Here is a 24,985-nt window from a genome sequence, read left to right on the forward strand (position 1 = left end):
CATTAATTGAATAAATGAATTAAAGCGTACGCTCTGTGATGATGGTGGATTCCTTCTTGCATATTGTGTCTTTAAACAGACTGAACGATTATATTTGATCATGTCTCGGTCAGGTCAAAGAGGAGATGCTGATTGAAGCGCTGACAACACGGAAGACGATTGCGGTGGGCGAAAAGCTGATTGTCCCTTACAAACTGGCAGAGGTGAGGAATTCTCAATTGGTATCAAGCACAAGTAAATATTATTGTCAATTATGTACGTACTGCATGTACAGATGAGTCGAAACGCATTGTGGTGAAGCAAGCCCATATGCTCAAGATGAATGTCGTGGTGTGCAGTGAGTCTAGAGGCGCATTGCCATCTCAATAACGACCTCGGCTCTCCAGCCTGACCCGGCCGTGTTTACAGGACATCTTGAACCCATACCGGATCCCCTCTTGCTCTCTTACTCCTTCTCCGCCAGTCTGTGGCCACACATGAGCAACCACACACAACGCACGCACGCACGGACATGCAGTCTTGTGGTGTGTTTAGAGACGGGAAGCCATTCCAAGCCCCTGTACAGTTTTGATTGGGAACTCTGCTTGCAAAACAAATAAAAGTCATGGTCTCCAGTTGAGAGCCATCCGAATCAGTGAAAAACAAATGGATTAGATCACTACCCAATTTTAGGTTTATGCCAGAGCTACTTTATGTTTACAACACTGCTAATTAACAGTATTTTTTTGTAATATTAAATACCCTTTTTTGGGAAACTTAAACAATTTACAGCAGTTCCAAAGTGTCTTAATCAAAGTTGTCAGACAGGTGTCTCCTGTTATAGCACGCTTATTATCCACTTGTCACAGTCTGGTTAAAATCTCGAAGCTTTGGGAGAGGAGCTGTGTCTATTGCAATTTTCTGATGGGCTTTCTGACCATGACAACAGGGGCAGAGGAGATGTTATCCACAAGTTTCTGATTCAATGTTGTTGAACTACAAGTAAAATGGGAAAGATCATTTTTATTTACTTGCATGCTTCCCAGTGAAGCCCAAGTTGGGGAGGGGGGAGGGAGAGGGGGAGAAGGACAAGGACGTGTGTTCCTTGTTTCACGATTTGGATATTTAGATTGACTTTTTCAGATCTTACTTGGTTGATTATTTTGGGGGTGGGGGGTGAGCTGTTGCTTTGCGTCACCCTTCTAAAGTTTGTTTTCTTTTTAATAAGTGACTCACCTTTACGACTGAAAGGTCAAAGCTTTCCATCGGAAATGTGTTATTAGATTGTTTTCCCTCGATAATTTGACACGGGTACTTTCATTAAATCACCTCACTGTTTATGAAACCTTTATCCACCCGAGTTTAAAGTTTAAACACAGATTATGGTGGGATATTTACATAAATTGCAAGTATTAAATATACATAGAATATTCAGTTATTGTCAATTCATTTGGCATTCGTCTACGCCTTTTTTTTTTCCTATTTAAAGTGAATGTAGCTTATCTTTCACTCTATTTGTGTCATATTTATATCCTTGTCAATTGGTACAATTATCCATTGGCCAGGTTTGTTAAACAGAAGCAACACATGGTCGTTACATAAAAACAGCATTGTAGAGCATTTTGAAGCTGTTTAAACCCTCATCAATGTTTAAGTGACATCAGATAAGCCGAAATCTTGCACATTAATATAGCTCACTGTATGTTTGTGGAATTTCTGTAAAAGAGGAATTTCTGGAACCTTTTTGGGGCAGACAATAAAGCTCTTGCCATCTATTTACATGCTTGCAGGCAGGCACCGTTAGAGACTCCATGGCAAAGTCACTGTACAGTGCACTGTTTGATTGGATTGTCTTCAGGATCAATCATGCGCTGCTCAACATCAAGGACCTGGATGAACCCGCCAAGGTAGGAAACGAAAGACGTGGTTAACAGCGCAGAAACACTTGATAAATAATGATGAGAATGCTGCGATTGGTTGGTGACCACGAGAGTCAGGATGGCCTCCAGGCTCCTCGATAGAAAACAGATTAGCGGAACTAATTCTGCTTTTTCAAATCCAAAACAACTTTTTTTATGGTCTCATAGATCTTGTCCATCGGCGTGTTGGACATTTTTGGTTTTGAGGACTACGAGAACAACAGCTTTGAGCAGTTCTGCATCAACTTTGCCAATGAGCGTCTCCAGCACTACTTCAATCAGCACACCTTCAAATTGGAACAGGTGAGCACACAATTAAGATGTGGGCCACTTTTTAAACGTTGTTGAATGTGATCTCGTTTCTTCGTGTCGTATTCCATATGTAGCAAAAACCTTTATCCTTGCCACATGGCGCAGTAGGCTTTCGATTTTAGTTGAACTTGTTCGACTCAATTATTCCTGTGCCCTGTGGCGTCCATGACTTTTTGCCAGGGAGTGAAACATTGTTTACCTTAAAATTGCCTGAATCACTGGCTTCTCTATATCTTCTTCTCTATCTTCCCTTGACTGTTTTGAAGTGTTTCCTGTGGCCTGCGTGTCCTAAAATCTCACATGCATCTCACAACTTTCCTCCATTCCGTCTAATATTTAATTCAACTTAAAAGAAAAAAAGCAAAACAACTAATACCGCACATGGATATCAATGCCTTACTTAGTTTTTCTTTTGAAGTTGGCCATCGGAAGCAATCGTTGTGGCGGCCGACATGACTCCGAGTTGAGGCTGGCCTGACCTACTCTTAGGCCGCAAAACCATGGCGATAGACTTCCAAGCGGAGCGCAATATTCAATTTCCAGTCGTCATGCACCGGCTACAACACAGCACGTCAAACACACAGACTCACTGATGTATTTTTCAACCATTTATTGCTTGCCAGGAGAACAGTCAAACTCATTCAATATTTTTAGTGACCACATTTGAGCAGGAGCTTCCTACAACTCTTGCCCAGACACTCACATGTAGACAAACTGACATCACACGCCACCCCTCCAGGCCCCACCTCTTAAAGGCTCATGAATGTATTTCTTTTTTTTGGCGTAATTTTAAATAATGCACAATGTTTTGATGATTTTCCAGATAGGCCTGGAATAAACAGGATTCACTGTTTGTTCTTTTTATTCTGTCACATTCCGGTATGAAACATTTTTTTTTTTAACCAAATTATTAGTTAGTACAATGTATCTTCAAACGGAAAATAATTTCTCGAAAGTGGTCGCTCAAGTATTTTACTGAACAAAGATCTCGAGAAACAGACTGCAGGGATTTTCATTAAACATCCCCTAGATTAAGTCTTTATTGACGAAAGCTCTTTCCCATGGACACAGGAAAAAATAACACGCACAGGGAAGCAATATTTGAAAGCAAAATGCCTGCGGGACCTTCAGATTTTTTTGTAAGACGTTTTGTTGAGAGCTGAGCATACCGTTTGTGTTCCGTGTAGGAGGAGTACCGGGCAGAGGGCATCAGCTGGAGGACTATCGACTACATTGACAATACGGGCTGCATCAATCTCATCAGCAAGAAGCCCACAGCTTTGTTCCACCTCTTGGATGAAGAGTGCAAGTGAGCGTGCTGTTTTGTTATTTGGAAAATATTTTGATTTTTCTGAGGGGAAATGACAAAAATTAAAAAAATATTCCTTCATTTGTATTGAATAAATGCTTTAGTGCCTCACTTCATAGAAACATTCATCTCCATTTTACCAAGACATTTTGAACAATCTTTTGCTTCCAACTCTGCGAGAACAGTTTCGGGAAGGCCCATCTTGGTTTCTGTATGACTGTGCCTCTGTTTTCAAAAATCAAGGCCCGAAAGGAGTGGTTGGATGAATTTGATGTGGACAAACTTAATAACACTGATATTACGTCTATTAAGTATTTTTCAAGTGAACTGGAACAGAGATTTAATTCAGGCTCACTCATCAGATGAACGACGTCTATATCATGTTATTGTGTCAGCCTTATTTTGTCTGTTGTCCTGTATTGCAACCCACCATTTAGACCCTGAATTTCCTCCAGCTTTGAAAAAGCTGCAAAGCTTCGGGTCCGTGTTGTTTTGATTGAGCTCAGATTTGCAAACCCCTGGTGTCTCATTCCTTTGCTCTTCCTGTAATATGTTGATTTTCCGCAGCAGTTCTGGCTCTTGATAAGAAAGGGAGCAAGAGATCGTATGAGCTCCAATTGTCTTGAAATGACTGCAGTGTCAGAAGATAAAATGTCAAACTGGTTAAAGATCAAATCGTTTTAACTCGTCTGAAACATTAGTGGTTGGAGGTAATGGTGTCTTGTTATACTGTGTGGATGAAAGATGTTTTTTAATCATTTATCATTTTAAAATCAGATAAACATATCTGGAATGAGTTGCCAGTTTGTTTTTCCAAGTGTGTGTTTGCGACGTGGCTTTAAACACTGTTTTCTTTGCACAAATCCTCCCTCAAGATGTTTTCATTTGGAGTGCAGATGTCAAAAGCCATTGTTGTGCCCTTTGCCAAGATTGTTGCGTGTTAAAAACTTGTCTTTGATTTCAGCTTCCCACAAGCCACCAACCAGACGTTGTTGGATAAGTTTAAGCGACAGCATGAGGGGAATAGGTACATCGAGTTCCCTGCTGTCATGGAGCCCGCCTTCATTATCCGACACTATGCTGGCAAGGTCAAGTATGGTGTCAAGGTCAGTTTCATCCTCACTTGATGATTGTATTGCACATCTGTTTGAATTTCCAGAATTCTCTGAGACGTTCAGAGATAAGAACAACATTTTGATGTATTTTGTTCAGAATACTTAGAAGACGCCCATCACTATCGCTAACATAACACTTCACAATTACCGTATGCCATTTATTGAGCTCATATTGGGTGGGGTGGGGGTTGTTATAACACTGTGGTAACCAGATTTTGTGCGTACATTGGAATGCACTCATTACAGTAAATATTAAGCTAAAAAATTCAAAACCATGGATATAAAATAAAATATTAAAATGTAAAACGATAACAGGAAAAAAAAGAAACAATTCCTTACCTTTACTACTGAGGTTTCTTTCCACATGTGTAGAGGCAAGAACTAGGTCATGCGTCATTCAAAACCACAAAGCTTCAACAGTTGGGGTTATCATCATAATGTATTATATAAATTGAATGTTGAGCACAAAATGAACTCGGAAAGAAACTGCCTTTCACTAACAAATTGAGATTTGTATTATTTCACCTATTACGCCCAAGTATTAGTGTATTTCTCCTGTTGCTCATGAATTAGTATTAATTAGGGCTGTCAAAATTAAAGCATTAACTCAGGTGATTAATCCCCCCCCAAAAAAACTCAGTTAAATATTTTAACTCAGTTAACTCAGTTTGATTTACTTAAAAAATAATTAGCTTACTTTGCAAATATTGTGCCATATTAGCTGTCTTTAGCACGTCTCAGTACAAAACACTGTGTTTAAGTTACCACTGGGCCTTGCAAACCAACACTGCTGGAGTGTGGCGCTTGTGGGCAGTTTTGAGAAATGTTTCGAAAATAAATGTCTGTAAAGATGTCTCCATTTAGATCGTATTCAAGAATCCAAGAAAGCTGTTAGAAGAGTCTTTGAATTAAATATACTTTGTATTTGGTGATTTCGCATCAATTCCAAGATTTTATTCAAGTAAATATCTGTTATAAGCTTTGTAAAAAATAGTAGTTGAAAAATGTGATTAATCATGATTAATCATAGAATTTTCTGTGATTAATTAGTTAAAAAAAATTAATCACTTGACAGCACTAGTATTAATCAATTTTTGTGATATGTTCTAAAATAATCTCTTCTTAGATTTGAAGATGTGGCAGACCATAAAATTGTATTTACACAGCATTTGTCTGTCTGTGTCTTCGTCACAGGATTTCAGGGAGAAGAACACAGACCATATGCGACCAGACATTGTGGCGCTGCTGAAGAGCAGCAAGAATGCCTTCATCTGCAGTTTGATTGGCATCGATCCGTCAGCCACCTTCCGCTGGGCGGTTCTCCGGGCTTACTTCAGGGCCCTGGTGGCTTTCAGGCAGGCTGGGAAGAGGCACACTCCCAAGAGGGCTGGTGAGTGTAAACACAAGTCCCACGACATATGGATAGTCATAGACAATGACCAAATCTTTTGTGTGGCACAATTAAACGCCGTTTTGAGTTTACACTACATTGAAAATCAAGCATCTGCAGATGTATTGGATGAAATTAAAAATCCATGTACTGTAAAGGGGCATTCATTTTAAAGTATAGGGATTTAAACAATTATTTGAATAGAACAAGTAGTTACTAATTATCAAACAATAATAGAATATACTGTAAGGGCAACTCGAGCTGTTTGCAAGCAAACTAGTGTCTGTTGCAAGGAGAAGAAAAAGTGTATTTAAAGCCAAAAATGGTTCTGTCCTATTTTTTTCATTGAAGGTGGTTTTTGTCATATCATGACATATTTTATGCTTCTCTAACTGCTGTTTCTTAGTTTTTGTGCTCTGTTTTGTATTTGTATGGCTGCCATGTATTTTCTCCAGCTGTTTCTCTTTCTCTAAACTTCCAGTCAACATGAATGCCGCTTTTCTTCACTATAGCTGTATTTCATATGCAATAGAACATGTCATTATTCATGCCTTTAAAATTCAAATATTATTCTCGCTATAATATTTAAAAAGTAATTCAAGCCATATTTTCCTTTGCTTCAAATGTTCTTCTCATCTTTACAACTGGCAAATGATCTGCTCAAGCAACGCACTATTGACGTTCAAATTGACCTTTTCCTTCTTTGCTTGCCTTAGTAGCAGATCATGACATCATTTTCATACAAAGTCTGAGAGGTTAACATTGTTAAAAATCTTAAGACCGGTAAAAATCAATTTAAAACTGTTAACTTTATAAGAGATTCCACTGAGCCTGGGAATAATCTGCACCTATTTTTTGTTTGAAATCAAAACACAGATAAGTGAAATCGTAAGATTTGTCATTACTGAAGAAAACAATAGGGAACTAATGATGTATATTGTCAAAACGTTATAATAATGAAAAAAAAATGGACATTATGCCAATGAAAGAGTTTTATTTGACTTTTTAAAAGACTTTGTTGCCACTATTTTCTGTCTTAGCTCCAAAAATCAGTTTTCATCCTCCTTGACTAGTAATAATCGGTGTCTGAAAAAAACATATCGGTCTCTCCAGAGTTAACAAGAGGATGTATGAAGTGCTTTGGATTTTAAACAGAGGTTCACAGAATTGTCTTATTGTTCTTACTTGTTGAAACTACAAAAGGGAAAAAAGTCTGTGGCTTTCAACACCTATCCATAGAACACATCTTGAGGAATGACAATTAAACCATCCAACTATTTCCATCGAACGCCGTTGCCAATGTCAAAACGTCTTGCGCAGGTTTCTCTCCAGTAGACAACCGCATCTCTTTTTCTTCACTGTCTAATCTTTCATTTTTCTCTCTTTTCCCTGTGTTGTATGTCCATGTGTTCCTTTCTCCCCTTGTTTCTCTTCTCATCTTGTTTTGCTTCTCCAAGGGCATGATGACGCTGCTCCCTGTGCAGTTTTGAAAAGTGTGGATAGTGTTAGCTTTCTGCAGCACCCTGTGCATCAGAGAAGCTTAGAGATCCTGCAGAGATGCAAAGAGGAGAAGCACAGTAAGGCTGCCAAAGAAAAGAACTCCTCCTCCTCTACCTGTCAGCCCACAGACCACTTGGAAACTCAGGAGAAGGGATGAGGCCAACCAACATCAACATAACTGCACTGTACTGTAGCTCGAGTCAAACCAAGAGAGATCAGAGCCAAATTTAAGAGCGCAATTCACAGGCTTTATTGACTGCTTTGTGACTATTTGTCTACAACGCTGATTCTCTTAGGCTAGATGCTTGTTGGTCTCTTCTCTGTCTGTCTCCCTCTTCCCTCTTGCATCACATAGCTGAAGGCTTGGTTTTGTAGACGTTCTCACTGCATGGTGTTTGCAAGCATGACATGCCACTAAAATGGGCTTGCAAAGAAATGGATGTGCTCTTGCTTTGTCACCACACATTACCACTTCTAGGCAACCTTTGCTACCGCTTCCATGTCCACTTTTGACCTTTTTTTTTGTTCTCGAGGGCAGTTGCTTGTCCATCACAGCGCACAAAAATGTTCCCATGTTGCACAATTAATTACACATGCTGGTGATGGGGAGTAATGACTGATGGGTTGCATCGCAGACACCAAACAACCACAACATTATGATCACTTGCACAATGCCGAAAATGATATCCAATACAAGAGCTGATTCAAATATTGCCTTTATAAAGATAATACCGGGAGGCCACAGATTTTGGTAGTACCGACACAAATTCAGTGTTCCGAAAGGGGCACAATGAACTGCGGTAGTTTGAGCTGTGGTGTTAGAATATGACAGCACGTGAGAAAAAACGACATGCTCATTTATTTATTTACCGAATTATGATTTTAAAACTGCATTTGCAAAGGTTATTGGTGGACTGGGTCATGTTCCGACTTGCGTTGCTGCTGTAGGAACAGATCATAATAGTAGATCAAGAACCCCCTGCAATTTTTGGTTTTGATTGAGACGATCAGAGGCATATTCATTTAGTGTTGTTTATTATCATAATAAAAGCTGTCCTAATATTTCTCATTCTGTCATTTGACTAAATGAGGCAACCGAAATATTCGACATAATCCTCATTGTGCAGTAAAGTACTGCATAGTACGCACATGCAAACTTCAACCACAAAAAAAAAACGGTTTCATTAATACATTAAACTGATCAATATTATCTCCATAAAAGCCATAATATTTGATACAGCTCTTGTAATAGAGATCATATTAGTTTAGTTGGTCGGTGTACGTGTGTATTCCTGCTGCTTATCTTCTTACTTACTCTAGGCGCTTTACTCATAGACCTCCAGTTTTTAGTTTTTTTCCCCCACGTTATTTTCATGGGTCTTTTTTCATGATGCTCAATATTATATCTGTCTTTTTGTTTTGTGCTGTCCTGCAGCTCCCGATGAGAGTGAAAATGTACAAATTGATGAGACTGAAAACGGTATACAGTACTGTCATAAGCCATCTGATGAATCAATCTCTTTTCTAGTTAGGCTAACACACACTTAGAGTTGTTGAATTTCTCATCACTACACTTGCCGTATGAAATTCAAAGTGTCCTTTGAAAATTGCAGGCTTACCACAGCTCTGCCATCACACTTTTTGAACATTAGTTCTATTATCACTAAAGAGCACAATGCTGTTTTTGAGTATTTTGTTTAAAAACAGCAAATGTAAAGCATTGTGACTAAACGCCCTCTTGCAAAATTTGACACTAACAAGTGTAACTCATTTTAACTTTCACACACCTTTATTTCTGAAATAAAAAACTCGCGCCGAAGAGGCACATAACTTAAACTGCAATAACACAGAAGTCTTCTTTTCACCATCAAATGATTTCGATCAGGGCTGTCCAACCCCGGTGCTTGAGGGCCCCTATCCAGCATGTTTTAGATGTCTCCGTCCTCCAGCACATTTGATTCAAAAGAATCAGGATCCTTATCAGGCTTTCTGATGAGCTGATTGTTTGAATCAGGTGTGTTGGAGGATCGAGACATCTGAAACATGCTGGATGAGGGCTCTCGAGGACCGCGGCACCCCTGATTTCAATTTTAGATTTCGAATGAAGGTCATGTGACGCTTACACAATGCTGTCTGTGGGTGAACAGGTGTGAGCAGAAGGAGTCCACGTACGCCGCTGTCTGACCATCAAGGGAGCAACACCATCTATGAAAAGTCTCCACGGTAATGCTCTGGCAAATTATGTTCAAACTTTTTATTGCATTTGGTATGTTTCTGATCTTAAATCGCAACATCAATTACATTTACCGTTACACACTCACAAAAAAACACGAAAGGATAAGTAAATCCTGTAGAAAATGCACAATAATACTTCTAATTTTTCATTTTTATGTTCTCATAAATGTGTCCATACTCTGAAGTTTCATGATTATTTAAGATAATGATGCGAGTGTACATAAATATTTCTCCAACCTATTTTGCGAACAAGGCTTAAATTTGTTTGTGGGCATTGGAAGTGATCCGTTGCGATGACGAGACCATTAACTGTGTCCCACTGAGACTCTGAACCACCACTTTTCTAATTAGCTGTGGACCATCAGATTAGCTCTTCACGGCTCATGACTGGTCGCAACCGGTCCAAGCCTGCTTTTGTTAGGCACACTTAGGGGGTGTTAAATCTCTCCTTACTTTAATTTGTGACCTCTGCCCACTCTTGTTTGCCTCCTTGTTTCACACACACACACTCTCTTCTCTCCAGATTAATTGAGCAGCTGCTTCCTCAGTGATGTAAAGTCACAGTTATGTATTGGTGAGAAATGCCTAGGGTGGGATAAATATTCCGTCCCGACAGGGTGCTTGTCAGCTGGACTGTGCGGAGCACACTATAGTGCTTTATGAGGATCTCCGAGACCAGGGGAGCATAGATAAATTAACACAAAAGCCATATTGTGCATCACCCTTTACTCAAGCTGATGATCAACTGGGGGGAAATTCTGTTTCAGATTTTTAGGCCAGAGGTGATCAGATGATTTGTGTGTATTCTTTATTAGATATCGCCGTGTAGTTATACTGTGAAGAATGCAGAAACCCCACAGGTTCTTTCGACTCAAAGTGATGTTCTTGCATAGCAGATGGAGTCATTTGAATTCTGCGACAGTTTTTAATATGATCGTACAGTTTGCTGGTTAGCATGTCATCAGATCACATCCATTGTTGGCTTGGGGATGGTGGACAAGGCAGGATGAATTAGTGTGCTGTTGGAAAAGTATCTCTTCCATGGCCAGCAAAAGAGACACAAAGTATTGGAAATTTGTTTTATTGTCGACTCTCAGCATGTTACTTGGTAACATATCTGCAATGGGGAAATAAATTCCAGGCATCCGCCTTAGTCCACCAAGCTATTGATGCATGATCCACATTTTCATCTTGCCTACTGTGTGGATTTTCTTATTTATTGGACATTTTAAGATTAAGGAGCTCTGTTTCTTGTTGTCTCATTGTTTGTCTGTGTTTTTAACAAATATTCATCATAATAAAACTACAACAGGGGATTACCTCATATTATTTTCGTAAAGCATAACTGATCCGACATGACACGGTGTATGCATAAGTAGCTGTAAAGTACAGGTTAAAAAAAAAAAAAAATTTTTTTGACAAATGCTCTTACTAGGTCGTATGCAGATCAAGTTGGTTTTAAATCACAACTCCTACATCCACTAGATATATTATATATATATATTATATATTATATATATTTGTCTGTATTATTGTTGTATTGCACTGGAGAGGGGAGCCCTCTAATCTCGTTGCACACTTGAGTACAATGACAATAAAGGGATTTCTATTTCTATTCTATTCTATTCTAGATAGAACAACATTTGATTTTCTATTAAATAAATTGTCAAAATATCTACCGTACTTTTAAATTACTACATTACAGAACATTTAGAAACCACATTTCCAATTTAGTTAGGGTGTTGAGTGAAATCTAAATAAAAGCAAAACTTTGATTTGCAAATCATTTTTGACCTATATTCCATTAGGTACACTAAAAGGATGAGACATTTAATGTTGCGAAAAACATTGTTAAATATCTCAAACTGTTGAAAAATTTGCTCACGGAGTTGTTCACAAGTACCTTGCTCCACTCGTGAAATGTTCCAGTTGTTTCTGAGCATTCCCCAACTTTCCCACTCATTTGTTGCCCTTGACCCAGTTTTTGGGAGTATATTGAAGGCATCAAATTCAAAACGAGACCGTATATATCAGTGTGAACATGACTAAATATCTTTGAACTGTATTTTATAGAATATAGGAAGGAATGATTTGCAAATCATTGTCTTCTATTTTTATTTCCATTTTACACAAAGTACCAACTTTATTGGAATTGCGGTTTTTAAAATACCTCGTCAACATGTATAATTTTTCATAAAGCTAAATGATTGTGCAAGTGTGCTTCATTTTTTGGCGAGTGCGTCCACTCTTATGCTTGCATCTCTTGTTTTGAGTTTTTTGAAGAGGAAATGATGCACTTTCTTTTGGATAGTAGACAAAATAACACTTGTAAAAGTATTAAGACCAAGAAAGAATAAATTAATTGATACATCTAATACAGTTTTTGTCGGTGCTTTCCCATAGAAGTTCTCCTGGTCTTGCGTGGAACGGGCGTGTGGGTCGTCAGAGCCGCTTATCATCCAGCAGCTCCGCCACAGACGAAGACAGCATCTTTGTCAACTCTGCCAGCAGCAAGCTTCTGGAGCGAGCCCATGACATTCTCATGTGAGCGTTCTCTTTTTTTACAGGATGAAGGGGGGAGGAATTTTTTAAACAAAATGGATAATAATTTTTTTATCATAAACAAGACTCAATTTACATGTTGATTTCAATTAAAGTAACTAATTGGATGACGCCTGATGGATTCCATTTTTATCCATTTATTATTTAGGAGGAACAAAAACTACAAAGCCAAGCCAGTTCTTCCAAAGGTAAACAGAAAAACTTAGTAAAGAGCTGATATTATGGGATGTTCATGTATGGTGATCCATCTTGTTTGCCACTTTGCAGCACTTATTGAATGTCAAGTCACTGAAGTACCTCAGCAACCTGACCCTTCATGACCGCATCACCAAGTCGCTGCTTCACCTTCACAAGAAGAAGAAACCACCCAGTATCAGTGCGCAATTCCAGGTCAGACAGACACACACATTTTGACAGTTTCGTAAGCTCCATGTGACCTTCCGACAACAACATGTTATTGGATGCTTAGCAAGTGCTTTGTGGTGATTGCACAGCATCATTGCCACATCATTGTTTTTTGTGCCCACCTCACATTTGATCTTCTTGAAGTTACTTTCAAACTGAGCCGTTTATGCTGTGGAGCGTAATTGCTGGCCCCAGCTTCATTTTGAATGCATTGAGTAATAAATAGTCTGACAGGTTTGTTCAGAAGAGACCTGAGTCATTTTGACTCCTACTTGGTGATTAAGGTAATGACCTTTATCTGTACAGCTAACATGAAATATAGGCGGTGGTGAACAAAATCCACAGCTCGGTTCCGTTCTCTGTTTTGTGCCCATGGCTTTCCTTTCAGAACGCATTGACCTAAAATAAAAAAAAAAGTTCTTGCCGTTAAACGTGAAAGTGTATATTCACGGAATTATTTTTAAATGAGTTATTTTTATTTAAATTATGATTGTTCTTCTATCTATGCCAGTGGCATATAGTAGCAGGAATAACAAATAACTTCACTCTTCACTTGGCTGGCAAAACATATCTGTGTGTCCATCTATTGTCATTTATACATCAGTCGTGGTTCCCGCCAAATACATCAGCTGTGTGTTCAACTATACAAGCCTAAATTTCACATTGAGTAGGTACTAAACTGAGACTCAATCATTATTTCTGTATCCATACTTGTTTGGTGGTTTTTCTTATGCAAAACACGTGCCTTGGTTCTACAGGTTGGTAAATACAGGTCTTACAATTATTTTCCTTAATAAAAGCTCAAATAATCAACTAAGTCTTATATGATGTGCATCGACAAAGATGTCATAATTCATAAATAATATGAATTAAGTAATGATTGTGTATTATTACATACATTTGACTGTTAACTTTGTCCTCTCATCATTCACGTGACGTGTTTATTGATTGTCATCTTTTTGACAATAAACAGCACCGCAGTGGATTTGCAATGAAACGAACATGATGTGCTTTAATTGCCGACTTTGATCTTTAATTTGAGGGGACAGTTGTAATAACTCCGATTGAACCAAAGTAGTTGAACCGATGGATTTTGTCAGTTTTTAAAAGAAACATTCCACCCTTAATAGTTTATGACAGTTGTGAGTCTGACAGACATTTCAAGGTTACGAACGGCACACATGCTCACTTATTGCCATTCTTGTTTTCATTGTGTTTTGCCATTGAACTATTTTTCATCCTAGTGTTTACTATAATTGTGACTTTAAGTCATTGTCATCAATAATTGTTCAACCACTATTTTAATTATGTGTGTGAACTGTCTACCACGTTTTCTTAATCTTGAAGAAACTGCAAAAAGCCTTGACATAGTGTTCTGAAGTTTCACTGAATGTGCTGATAGCCAGCAAGATATGTCATCTCATGCATTTCGCAATGGCAGATCGACCTCTGGGTTTTTAAGTGTGACTTGAGAGTTTGTCTTCCTGGAAATTATAGGTTGAGGTAGCATTTTTAAAACATCAGGGGATTCCGACTTTCCGAATTTCCACTGAACAGTTAAAAAAAAAAAAACCCCAAGCACAAACTGCTATTTGCTGATTTTCTGTTTTCTTTGCGTGAGATGGTTGTTGGTAGCGCTGCAATGAGAGTTGCTGGCCCATGTGCGTGGATGACTTCACTTCCCACATCCTGTGCTGTACTGATTGCTTTAATCTCCCATGGAGGAGGCAGAGGCGAAATTCCTCTTGCAGCTGACACAAGCTCTCACACATACACACACAGAAGAACACGTGGCACATACTACACGAAGCACATCTTTACATATGATTACTAAGCCACTGTTATCGTGGAGAAAATAGGAGATGAAAAAAAAGTGTGATTCACAACGAACAAAGCCCACCGCTAAATGAAGCACCAAACCTTTACAGGTTTTATTATTTTTATTTTTAATTCAATGTCTTGTGTATGTGTCTGATTGTGTAGGCCTCTCTGAATAAACTAATGGAGACCCTGGGTCAGTCGGAGCCTTATTTTGTCAAGTGCATCCGTTCCAATGCTGAGAAGGTAAAGCAAGAGCAATTTGGACTGCAGCCACTTTGTTTAGTTTTTCCCCAAAGTATTTCCCCCCCATATCTCTTGAAGTACTCGAGAGCTGTTGATCATTTCCTGTTCTTCGCTTTTCACCCTCCATCGCCTGTTGCTCCCTCTTGTGTCATTCTCCGCCCGTTTCCTTTCCTCCAACTTCCACTTTCCTTTTGCAGCTGCCCTTGCGGTTTAATGACAACCTGGTGCTGAGGCAGCTGCGTTACACGGGTATGCTGGAGACTGTGCGCATCCGGCAATCAGGCTACAACATCAAGTACAGCTTTAAGGTAACGTCACTGCACAACTACAACCCTCAGCAATTTTAAACACTTCTGTTATCTAGTTAGAATGCTTCAGTGGAACACTTCAGTCTAGCTCATCACAATGTGGTTTGGGATAAGATGGCCGAGCATTTCGAAAAACCACAATGTGTTTTTAAAAAAGACTGCTGGGATGAGTCATTTGTAAATGGGGGAGGCAGGTGGGGGAGAACAGGGATGAAAAAGGTCAATGAATATTTATAATTTATTATTTATTATAATATATTTATATTGTTAATTTCAATGCAAAAAAAGTTCACTCTCATTTCTAATTAGATTATTTATTATTAATTTGATTATAATTATTAACCGAGTGTATAAAATATGTTTTTTTTTTTATTAACAATAAATCAATTGACCAATTGTTTAATTAAATGAATTAATTAAAAGAACAGAGCCAGCTCTATATGACCCGTAGGCCATATTTCTACCACCACTAGTAAAGTCAAATCTGGCTTGCGGGGTATGTAGGTGGGTTGGATGTTTGTGTGTGGTTTTTTTTTTTTTTGTGAATATTGTGATGTCATCAGGGCGTGACCTGCCATTGAACTCAAAAAGCAACTTTACACAATTAACGACACAAAGCATGTTGTGTTCTTTCGTCTTGGTTTCTGGCTGTTTTATTTGAAGAGGACAGGCTGTGTTTTGTTAAAGCGTTGTTAATCCTTTGTGAAAGCATGATTCTCTCAGTGGATATGTGACTAGTGGTATATTTTAATACACCAAATGCGTTATACTGAACTGAATCAAATTGTGGAAACAAGGCCTTAAAACAGTATATATTCCCAAAGACTACTTGTCTCCCCATCTCCAGCCACAGAAAACATTATTCATCTGTTTCCACAAGCAAAGTAGTGAACAATATGACTAGTTTATGTTTAAAATTGATGGTTATCTGTGGTTTGGAATTGCTCTCCATGAAAAAAGTCAGCCAGTAAACGCTGTGCATCTGTGTATAATATTAACTTTTTTTCCCCTCTGTGCAAGCATGTGCTGGCCAGAACACAGATGTACCATCAATCTCACTGTTCAAAATCCCCAAAGCTTAAAGGATATTTGACACTCAAGTTTTCCATAAGTCTAGGGTGGTAAAGTCTCATCCCCAAAATATTTTTTGCTGATGTTGCTCAAATACAAATTCACTTTGTGCCATATAACTGCGTTAGAATGATGTCAATACAGAATAATGGTGGCTCGTTGCATTCTCTCATCTGTTGCCACTGTGCGGTTTTGGGTGTGAATTTGTGCCAAACTTTTAATGGCGTGTAAAACTTTGAGGCAAAGATTAATGGACAGGCGATTCTCTCGTCTTGGCTTCTGACACACTCACAATGCGTAACCTGCAAATTCAAAGAGCCATTATTCGGTGAACTATGAGGGTGGCCCTGATTTCCGGATCATGGAGTTTTCCTGAGCCGTGAATTCCATAGAGATCCTTGTGGACAATATGTCACATTTTAAATATGAAATTAACCAGTGGATACCAAAGTCATACTGATTCTCGGCTCATCTAGACGCTACTTTGAAGGCGTATGTGTCACAATACCGTGCTCATGACTGAACGCTTAGCGCAAAGCTAGTGAAAGTTGACCAGATCGTCAAACAACGCAATACGCTTGGCACACGTGATCAAATGCAAACTAATCTGTAACTGACAGCATGTTTGTATGACTGTATGTGTGATTGCCACTTCAACTCCAAACCTCATAAGCATGTGGAAATGCTCGTCACAGGTGAAGGAAAAAGGAAAACATCAAAATCATGAACATTCAGGATATTAACATTGCCACGCTTACGTTTGCGTGGAAAGGCTCAGTTCAACCAACCCTTTCAAGTTTGACGTTGAGTTCCAGTTAAATCCAGTCAATGATAATCATCTTGCGGAGGATGAGAGGGAGGAGGGACACAGGCAGCTGGTGTTTCCTTTACGCACATTATGTGACCATATTTATTATTTCATCAATCAAGCATGTCAAATATAATTTGTTCCAATTAAAAGTGTGATACATGAACATGCAAGCCCTAATCCGATCCATATTTTTAGTGTCCATGAAAACAGTGCATCCAATCAAAATTTTAAACTGATCCGATTAAAGAAATTGTGTTCATATCAACGGATCAATTTATCCAATTAACAGCACACTCACAAACAACAACTTCTGTTGGAGCATAAAATTATTTCTCATTAAAACAGTTGCAGTCCAATGTGAATTTATATATATATATATATATATATATATATATATATATATATATATATTTATTGTTGACTTTAATTTATTGCTAATAATGTTGATCGCAGTCAGTAATTTCAAATGAAAAAAACCTACACTTTCCAAATCCTTTTGGATTAATATTTTGTTTAGTAATATCATTATCGAGGTCTATGGCAAAATATCAAGATATTACATTGTGGCCATATCAGACAGTCCTACAAGACTTCCAAGGTTTACAAAGGAGTGTCTTTAAATTTTCATTTTAACACAATGAAGAAACGCCTGTTATGATGGACTGCAATTTCAAGTAAAACAGTTGAAACCTCAGTAAATGAAACAACAGTTTGATGAGTTTAATTCAGTGCTGAGTATATTGAATGTCATCGGATGTGATATAGAGGCGGACGCAATTTTGTGGTCGGTGAATTTACTGTACATAATTACCGTAACTTATTTGGTTGGGTGAGGTGAGTGAGACTCATGAAGGTACCCTTTATCATGAGGTTACATAGATAACTTTAGCATCACTGTTCATCATTTGCCAGACATTCTTCCAGACTTATTTAGCGCTGCGGTCAGCACTAATGACACATATCCTTGGCATGATATCATTTTCACAGATTTGATAGTGTCCTGACTCCTTCGAACAGAGCTTGTCCATTGTCCTCACCGTTTTGCAACACTCCCCATGCTTGTAATTGTATAAACATGACTTTGGTTTTCCTGTCCACCCCCAACTGCTCAGGATGCAGTGTATTGGAGCCGCACAATTGGGCCTCAGTTTGAAGAGAGAGGCTTCAGCGTAGTTATGCCGTGATGTCTGAACCGCTGTAAAAATGAACAACGTTGGCTTTCACCTGAAAATACTTGTTCCTTTGCTGCTTTTATTCAGTCTTCTGCTTTATGCAGTGTGCTCAATGTCTGTAACTTGTCTCTGTGATGTATTATTTCAGCAGGTTTTATGCAAGCAATCATGAAATGTCAGCTCTCTGTTTTTGTTTATGTAACGGTTGGACCAGATTTGTTAACCAATAAACATTTTCTTTGCTCTTTTGTTTGTGCCCTTAATAGGATTTTGTCCGTCACTTCTATGTGCTACTCCCAGAGAGCATCAGTACCACCAGAGAGGACATCCAGCACTGGCTGGACCAGCTGGGCTTGGAAGCAGATGGGTATCAAGTTGGCAAGACAATGGTAGAGTTACTCCTTCCTCTCTTATGTGGAGCTTTTTAGATGGCGTATTTTTGTGATATGGCAACAAAATAACATTTATAAAACAATGTAGTGCACTAGGGTTCATTAAGATCCAAGTACAAGTGAAATATCGGGGCAAACATGTCACGATACGTGCCACTGATGGTGTAGTGGTACATCCGCCTAACTTGCGGGCAGTGTGGGATCGCTTCCCACTCGGTGACATGTCTGCTCTGTGACTGGCTGTCCGCGACCCTGTACAGGATAAGCGGTGTGGATGACGACATCACATGTCACGCTGCAACTCTTTAGCATTACATTGAACTCCACGTATGTTGCCATTATAGAAACAAACATTGGTTTAGTTAAAAAAAAATAAAAATGTTTAAAAATGTTCTGCTGATTGAATTAATATGGATTAGAAGGAGGGTTACTGTGGGTCGTGGGGTCAGAACTGATATAACTTCTCTTAGTGTCAACATGTAATGAAGACAGTGCCCCATATATGGAGGGTGTATGTCATCAACATGGATGAGGGTCCATGTCTTCAGGATACTGTCTATATAATTACTAGTTCATACCTGACATTTTTGTGGCAATCTGTCAGATATCTAATGTTTGTGTGTGCTTGCTTGTGACTGTACGCAGCACCGTGGGGGAGTTTCCCACCTCAGCCTTTATTAAGCAGTTGTTACCTTAAGCTAACTCTGTGGTGCTCCCTCCTCTCAGGTGTTTCTTCGGGAGGCAGAGCGTCAGCAGCTGCAGGCCCAACTCCACAGTGAGGTTCTCAGGCTCATCGTCGTGCTGCAACAACGGTTCAGAACACAACTGGAGAGGAAACATTTTCTTAAAATGAGAGCAGCGGCGGTCTGCATCCAGGTACACCTCCTTCTGCGTCCGCTTAACCTTCATTGTGTTTGTTAGAAGTTTACCTTGCCTGTATTTTTCTTTAGAAGTAATTTTGCATGACAGGATAAGTTAAGTATATTTGAGGATATTTGCCTTGTCATTAAAATCTGAATCGTTGTTTTTTTTTTTCATTTAGGTTTTCTTTGCCTTTTGATTTTTCTGATGAGAAAATCATAATCTTGCTTTTCAAGAGTAATAATTTGAGAACGTTGTCACTAAAACGTTCCATAGATTATGATACGATAAGCTTTTATTTTCAAAACAGGCTCAGTTTGGAATTTTAAGATTTTACATTGTTTCCAAACAAAAATCTCAATAACGATATATATTCTCTTTGTTAACATTACAGAAAATCTCTAACAACAAACTACACGTAAAATAAATGCTTTTTTGACCATTTCACCCTCATGTTGTCTTCCTGTCAATTTCTGAAGATGCACGTCATCAAAATATCACCATTGCACATAGTGTCAATAATTAATTTTTTTAGGCACAATCCTGCGCGTTTCACTTTTTAGATACATTTGAAATTCCTTTTTCCCTGGTGCAATGATTACATTGTTTTCCAATTGCTCAGATGGCATAAATTTGTGCCTAACGGCAGATTTGTTTCCAAGTTCATTAACCTTAGTGTATTCAATGAAAAGATAACTGACACCAACATTACAAAGCAATAATATTATGGTATTTTTTTTTCTGCTGACAGAAATGGTGGCGCTTGTACAGACGGATGGAAGTTGAGGCAGAGCAAATTGACCAGATTGCCCATGAGGAGGCAGCATTGTGCTTGCAGACGCATTGGCGGGGATACCGGGCGCGTCAAAGGTTCACTTTGTGGAAAGAAGCTGCGCTGGTGCTTCAGAGGGCATGGCGACTGTGGCTGTGTCGACGTTGTACGGCCGCTCTGGTCATCCAGACGGCCTGGCGCTGTCATCGAGCGAGAGAGGCCTACTTGCGTCTCTATGCTGCTGCGGTGCACTTTCAGGCTAGAATTCGAGGATACCTTGCTCGGGAACGGTAAGACATACAGCAAGTGTGAAATAGCCATTTAATGTTTGTACTTTGTAAGTCCAACCCTGATTTGTCTGCAATGATTGATCATCACGAAAGAGTTGTGCATACTTTCATCATGACTAATTTAAACAATAATTGGAGCGTCAAGAATTAGATCAAACATTTGCACAATGATGTTATAGTACATTTGGGCAATGTTCTTCATTCAAACTGATTTCAATATGAGCAAGCCCTCATGCAAGCACACCAAGCATCTCCACCGTCAACTAATCTGATGAAAAATAAATCATAAGCGACTAACTCTTGTCTACACTGTCAAAAAAAAGTAAATGATTTTGGAGCAAATGACTTGCTTGCTTTATTGTGTTCACTAACTTTGTTGCCATGAATGTCAATAATTTATATTTAACTTAAATTACTGTTTTAGATATTTGTTGTACTGTATAGCAAAAAAAGTTGAATACCCTGCGCTGTGTTCAAGACGGTGTAAACTTTTTTTATTTATTTTTTAACGAGCTAAACCTGTTCCCATGTACTTTCGATCACCAGGTTCAGAGAACTGGCCAAACAGAAGCGTAGGGAAAGGAAGGATCAGCTACAGAATGGACAGCTGATATTTTCACCAGAAGAAGATCCCCTTGAGAGAGTCATGGGTTTGGACCTTTGCACTTGGGAGGACAACTATGAGGAACACGAAAGGACACTCAACATCCTTGGCAGCATCGATCGAGAGTTCAAGGAGGAAGGACTGGGAGGAGAATATGCCAGCTCCCCTCCATGGCAGTCAGAGGCACCTGCCTCAGTCACCCCATCCACGGTAGTGGTACGAGAGAAGCTCAGAGCAGCCGATGAGCTCAACCAGAAAGCCACCAGGGCCAAGAGAGAGAGCCGGCGAATGCGAGAGTTGGAGCAAGCCCAATTCAGTCTGGAGCTCCTCAAGGTCCGTGCAACCTGCGGTGGAAGCTCGCCCACCTCTGAGGAAAGGCGCTGGTCTGTTGAATTGGTGCCCTCCATCACGCCCCCTCTGTGTTCACCACAGGGCACGCCTGACAGTCAGAGCTCCAAAGGCAGCTTTGAACTCTTGAGTATTGAGGATGCTCCCAAAGCAACAGAGGAGGTGACTGACAGTGAGGACCTCTGCTCGCCAACTGGCTCACTCGGAGCATTGTCACATCCAAGTATGGAGCCTCTCTCCTTAAGCCCAAAGACAGAGCACCTCGACAGGGTGCCAGCTTCAGATGCTGGAAGCCATTTTCAGCAACAAGCGGCGCCTGCCGTCTCCACCACACATCCGTCCAAACTCGAGAACTACCTCCCGACCTTTTACGTCCCTGCTAATGACAGCAGCACTGTCATTCCTACGCCGCCAACTGGGGCCCCTGTACAAAACACAAAGACTGCCGTCTCTCCATCTCCCACTGATCAATCTGTTAAAGAAAGGCGAGAGTCAACACGTAGACCGGTGGTGGTGGTCATCAGTATGCAGAAAGAAACCCCGCTGAATGAGCTGGCTCATCCTTGTGTTGAGGTCTGTGACTCTAAGAAAGAGCGGCAAGGCCATGTTCCGGCTCCGGTGCCTCATGCACCCTACCCTGCTCCCACTGTCCTCCCGCAGGTTGATCAGGTTGTCTTGGAGAAACTGGTGCGGCTGAACGAGGAGAAGGAGGAGAGGCAGCGTAATCAGAACCAACAGAATGAGAGGCAAATGATGGAGCAGATACGACAACAGAAAGAAGCGTTGGAGCGTCAGCGCCTTTTCTTTGCTCAGTATGAGAGAGACATGTTTGAGAAACAGAGGGGAGAGGCCCTGCGGAAAATACAGCAGAGCCGACAGAGTGAACAGGATGTTGGTGGACCTGAAGGCAAACCAGCCAGACCCAGATCTCTGCTCATTGAGAGAACGTCGGGGATAGTTCCTCACAGCAGAAGCCAGTCGGAATCGTCTGACCCTTTGGAGCACTCCCCGCAAAGAGAGGATGTCCCCTATAGGGCTGCTATTCTCCAGCCCCTTCCTCCACCTGCCTACGGCCCCGCCGAGAGGCGTGAGGAGGGCAAGTCTGCTGCGGAGGGCTGGGCGCCCAAACTCACCTTGCAGTCCAAAGACGGAGCGACCAGAGTGAGCGCATCCAACAAGAAAGTGCAGCGTAGTCAGGGCTCCACAGTTAGTTTGACAACCAAGCCGGGAAACATCTTCTTCTCTCCAAAGGACAAAGTAACATTTGCTAAGTAAGTATTAAAATAATAAACTAATTTAATTGGTCAACGAAGAGCATTTTAAACTGTTACAGTCCTTAAATTATTAATTTTTTAAACATTTCATCTCAGCATGACCCAACTTTAAACTCGGAGTCACGACGTGATAGGAAAGTGAAATTAAATATTTTTTATGTTGAATAATGTATCAATATACTGTCAATATAATCCAAAAGATAGATTTTATACCACAAAATTTGAGAGATTATTAATATGCACAGCACCAGTGATGTGACATGTGTTAACAAACTGACCCTGCACAGACACACTTTCCCTTTTTCGGCCATATCCAAAGCAGCTTTTTCAGTTGTTTTTTTTTTCGCATTTTCTTGGAAATGTAGGCTGTACACTTTTGGCTGTTTGAACTTGTTTGACACAAAAGGCCGTTTAATTTGCTGGTAATTTTCTACCCTAAAAAAAAAAAAAACAAAAAGAAAAAACCCAGTTTGGTAACACCATGTATTTTGGTTATCTTATTAAGCTACTTGAGAGAGTCTTTCATTCAATTGTCCGTGACTGTGGATACATTACTAATCACTTAAACAGATTTTTAAATTCAAGTGATGCATTTGGGGTGATTTACAGCATGTCTTCAAAAGACGAAGAAAAGAAACAGAATGACACAACATATTTTGCTCTAAATAAACCGTTACTTGCTGCAAATAGGATTTAAGTCTTGTTTTCTAAACCAATTTAGAGTAAGTTGTTTTTTCTAGAGCTTCTTCTCGAAGGCGTGATGTAACTTTAGTAACAACCAAGTTATTATTTGCTTAGCTGTATACAGTACTGTTATTTTATTTTATTTCATTTTATAGAATCTTTCTTTATCCTGATAAAACAAGTTGTTGGCTAAATTACAATTATGCCTCTTGTATTGTTTTGTTTTTTTTCCCCCTATATTATTTTCGCTTTAGATTCGACAGTGGTAACATCGTCAAAGGGACACCTCAAGCTGTACCGTCGGAGGGACCTACGTATGTTTCCAGACTGCCTAAAGGAGCAAAAACACGTGATGTAAGCAGAATTACAGTTTGTTTTTTTGATTTTTTAAATAAATCTGATTCAATCAACATTTAGTTACGTAGAATAAGTAATTGAATGAAAGAAGTGTATTTTCGGTGGCCTATATCTGGGTTGCATCAAAAGTATAACACACCGACAACAACAAGGGTATGTCAGCAATGGGGCTCAATCGTTTGAACATGCTCTTAACACTTCCGGTGAACTCCAGGTGGGCAGAGCGGGGCACAAAAAGAAAGCCCGAATGTCACGGACTCGCTCCGACTTCCTCACCCGTGCCCCCGTCCTTTCTGTTGGGGGCGATTCAGAAGAGGATGACTATGATGCCACCAGCCCCCAACATTCCCCCCCACCCTTCTCCAAGCAGAGCTCCATGGAGGAAGGCTTAGGAGGCTCCTGTTTTAGTGACTCCGACATGGTAACAGGCCCCACCGATGCCATCGCTGGCCTTGGCTACTTTCTTTACTTCTGCTTCTTTTCTTCTAACCTCCACAGCATAGAGACCTGACACTTCTTTGTCCTGAGCTTCCACATCTGTTTTATTGAAATGACTCAGTGGAAGACACATTTTGAAATGCCCCCTAAAAAAAATTGAAGTGAAACACAAGATGTCCTCGAAAAGAAGAAAACATCTGTTGTAAACTTTATGAATCAGAGGGTCACTAATCCTCCCTTTCAAAGATATTTGTCGGTAGTAAATGTTGACTTCACAAGACATAGAAGGAGGGCCATTTTTAAAATGTGTTTTCGCAGACCTATTACTAAACTTTTAGTGGGTTTACTAACTTTACTTTTATTTCTCTCACAGGTGTTAATGCCGTTTACTTTAATAGTCAAAATGTTTGGTACAAAATGTGCATGCCTTTGTAGTTAATTGTAACTGTCTCAACTTAGTCCAAGTGCAAAGTTTGTAGTGCCAAATTTGTTACCTCAATAAGTTGGTTCCGTTTGGGTTGTGCAATAGGCATGATACATGACTAGAACGGATGTGCAACTGTACTGTAATGCTGCCACCTACTGGTAGGCTGTGATATAGGCCAATGTTTTAGGCAGATCTCGTCTCAGGTTTGGCACAGCACTTATAAATGTTCTCACACATTGTAATTCCAGCCTGCAAGCTCAGAGGGGCAAAAAGATCTCCACAAAGTTATGTCATCGGGCGATCTAAGAAAAGGGGACTCTTTGCGCAAGAACTCGCAAGACGGAAGGTTTGTTGTTTTCGCAACCTTGTGAATTAGCTGTTTTATG

General features: G+C 39.7%; 1 protein-coding gene across 10 annotated transcripts in view; it reads left to right on the forward strand.

Annotated features, from left to right (window-relative positions):
- The window catches only part of myo9aa (myosin IXAa), an 84,170-nt gene that overhangs the window by 51,218 nt on the left and 7,967 nt on the right, over positions 1-24,985 (forward strand). For 5 of the 10 annotated variants that reach the window (XM_088295525.1, XM_088295527.1, XM_088295526.1 and 2 more), the window contains 21 exons: positions 114-203; positions 1,770-1,886; positions 2,067-2,201; positions 3,398-3,519; positions 4,484-4,625; positions 5,829-6,024; positions 7,482-7,601; positions 8,960-9,004; positions 9,672-9,747; positions 12,163-12,303; positions 12,470-12,509; positions 12,589-12,711; positions 14,710-14,790; positions 14,988-15,098; positions 18,419-18,541; positions 19,271-19,420; positions 20,157-20,467; positions 21,014-22,690; positions 23,632-23,731; positions 23,949-24,155; positions 24,848-24,945. In XM_088295525.1, the coding sequence (XP_088151651.1) occupies positions 114-203; positions 1,770-1,886; positions 2,067-2,201; positions 3,398-3,519; positions 4,484-4,625; positions 5,829-6,024; positions 7,482-7,601; positions 8,960-9,004; positions 9,672-9,747; positions 12,163-12,303; positions 12,470-12,509; positions 12,589-12,711; positions 14,710-14,790; positions 14,988-15,098; positions 18,419-18,541; positions 19,271-19,420; positions 20,157-20,467; positions 21,014-22,690; positions 23,632-23,731; positions 23,949-24,155; positions 24,848-24,945 (4,205 nt within the window). The remainder of the gene's footprint in view (positions 1-113; positions 204-1,769; positions 1,887-2,066; positions 2,202-3,397; positions 3,520-4,483; positions 4,626-5,828; positions 6,025-7,481; positions 7,602-8,959; positions 9,005-9,671; positions 9,748-12,162; positions 12,304-12,469; positions 12,510-12,588; positions 12,712-14,709; positions 14,791-14,987; positions 15,099-18,418; positions 18,542-19,270; positions 19,421-20,156; positions 20,468-21,013; positions 22,691-23,631; positions 23,732-23,948; positions 24,156-24,847; positions 24,946-24,985) is intronic. The other 5 variants (XM_088295532.1, XM_088295534.1, XM_088295529.1 and 2 more) reach the window with 3 other exon arrangements.

Source organism: Idiotropiscis lumnitzeri, chromosome 5, assembly GCF_059441095.1.
Source record: "Idiotropiscis lumnitzeri isolate Australia: NSW breed Sydney's pygmy pipehorse chromosome 5, RoL_Ilum_1.0, whole genome shotgun sequence".
NCBI lineage: Eukaryota > Metazoa > Chordata > Actinopteri > Syngnathiformes > Syngnathidae > Idiotropiscis > Idiotropiscis lumnitzeri.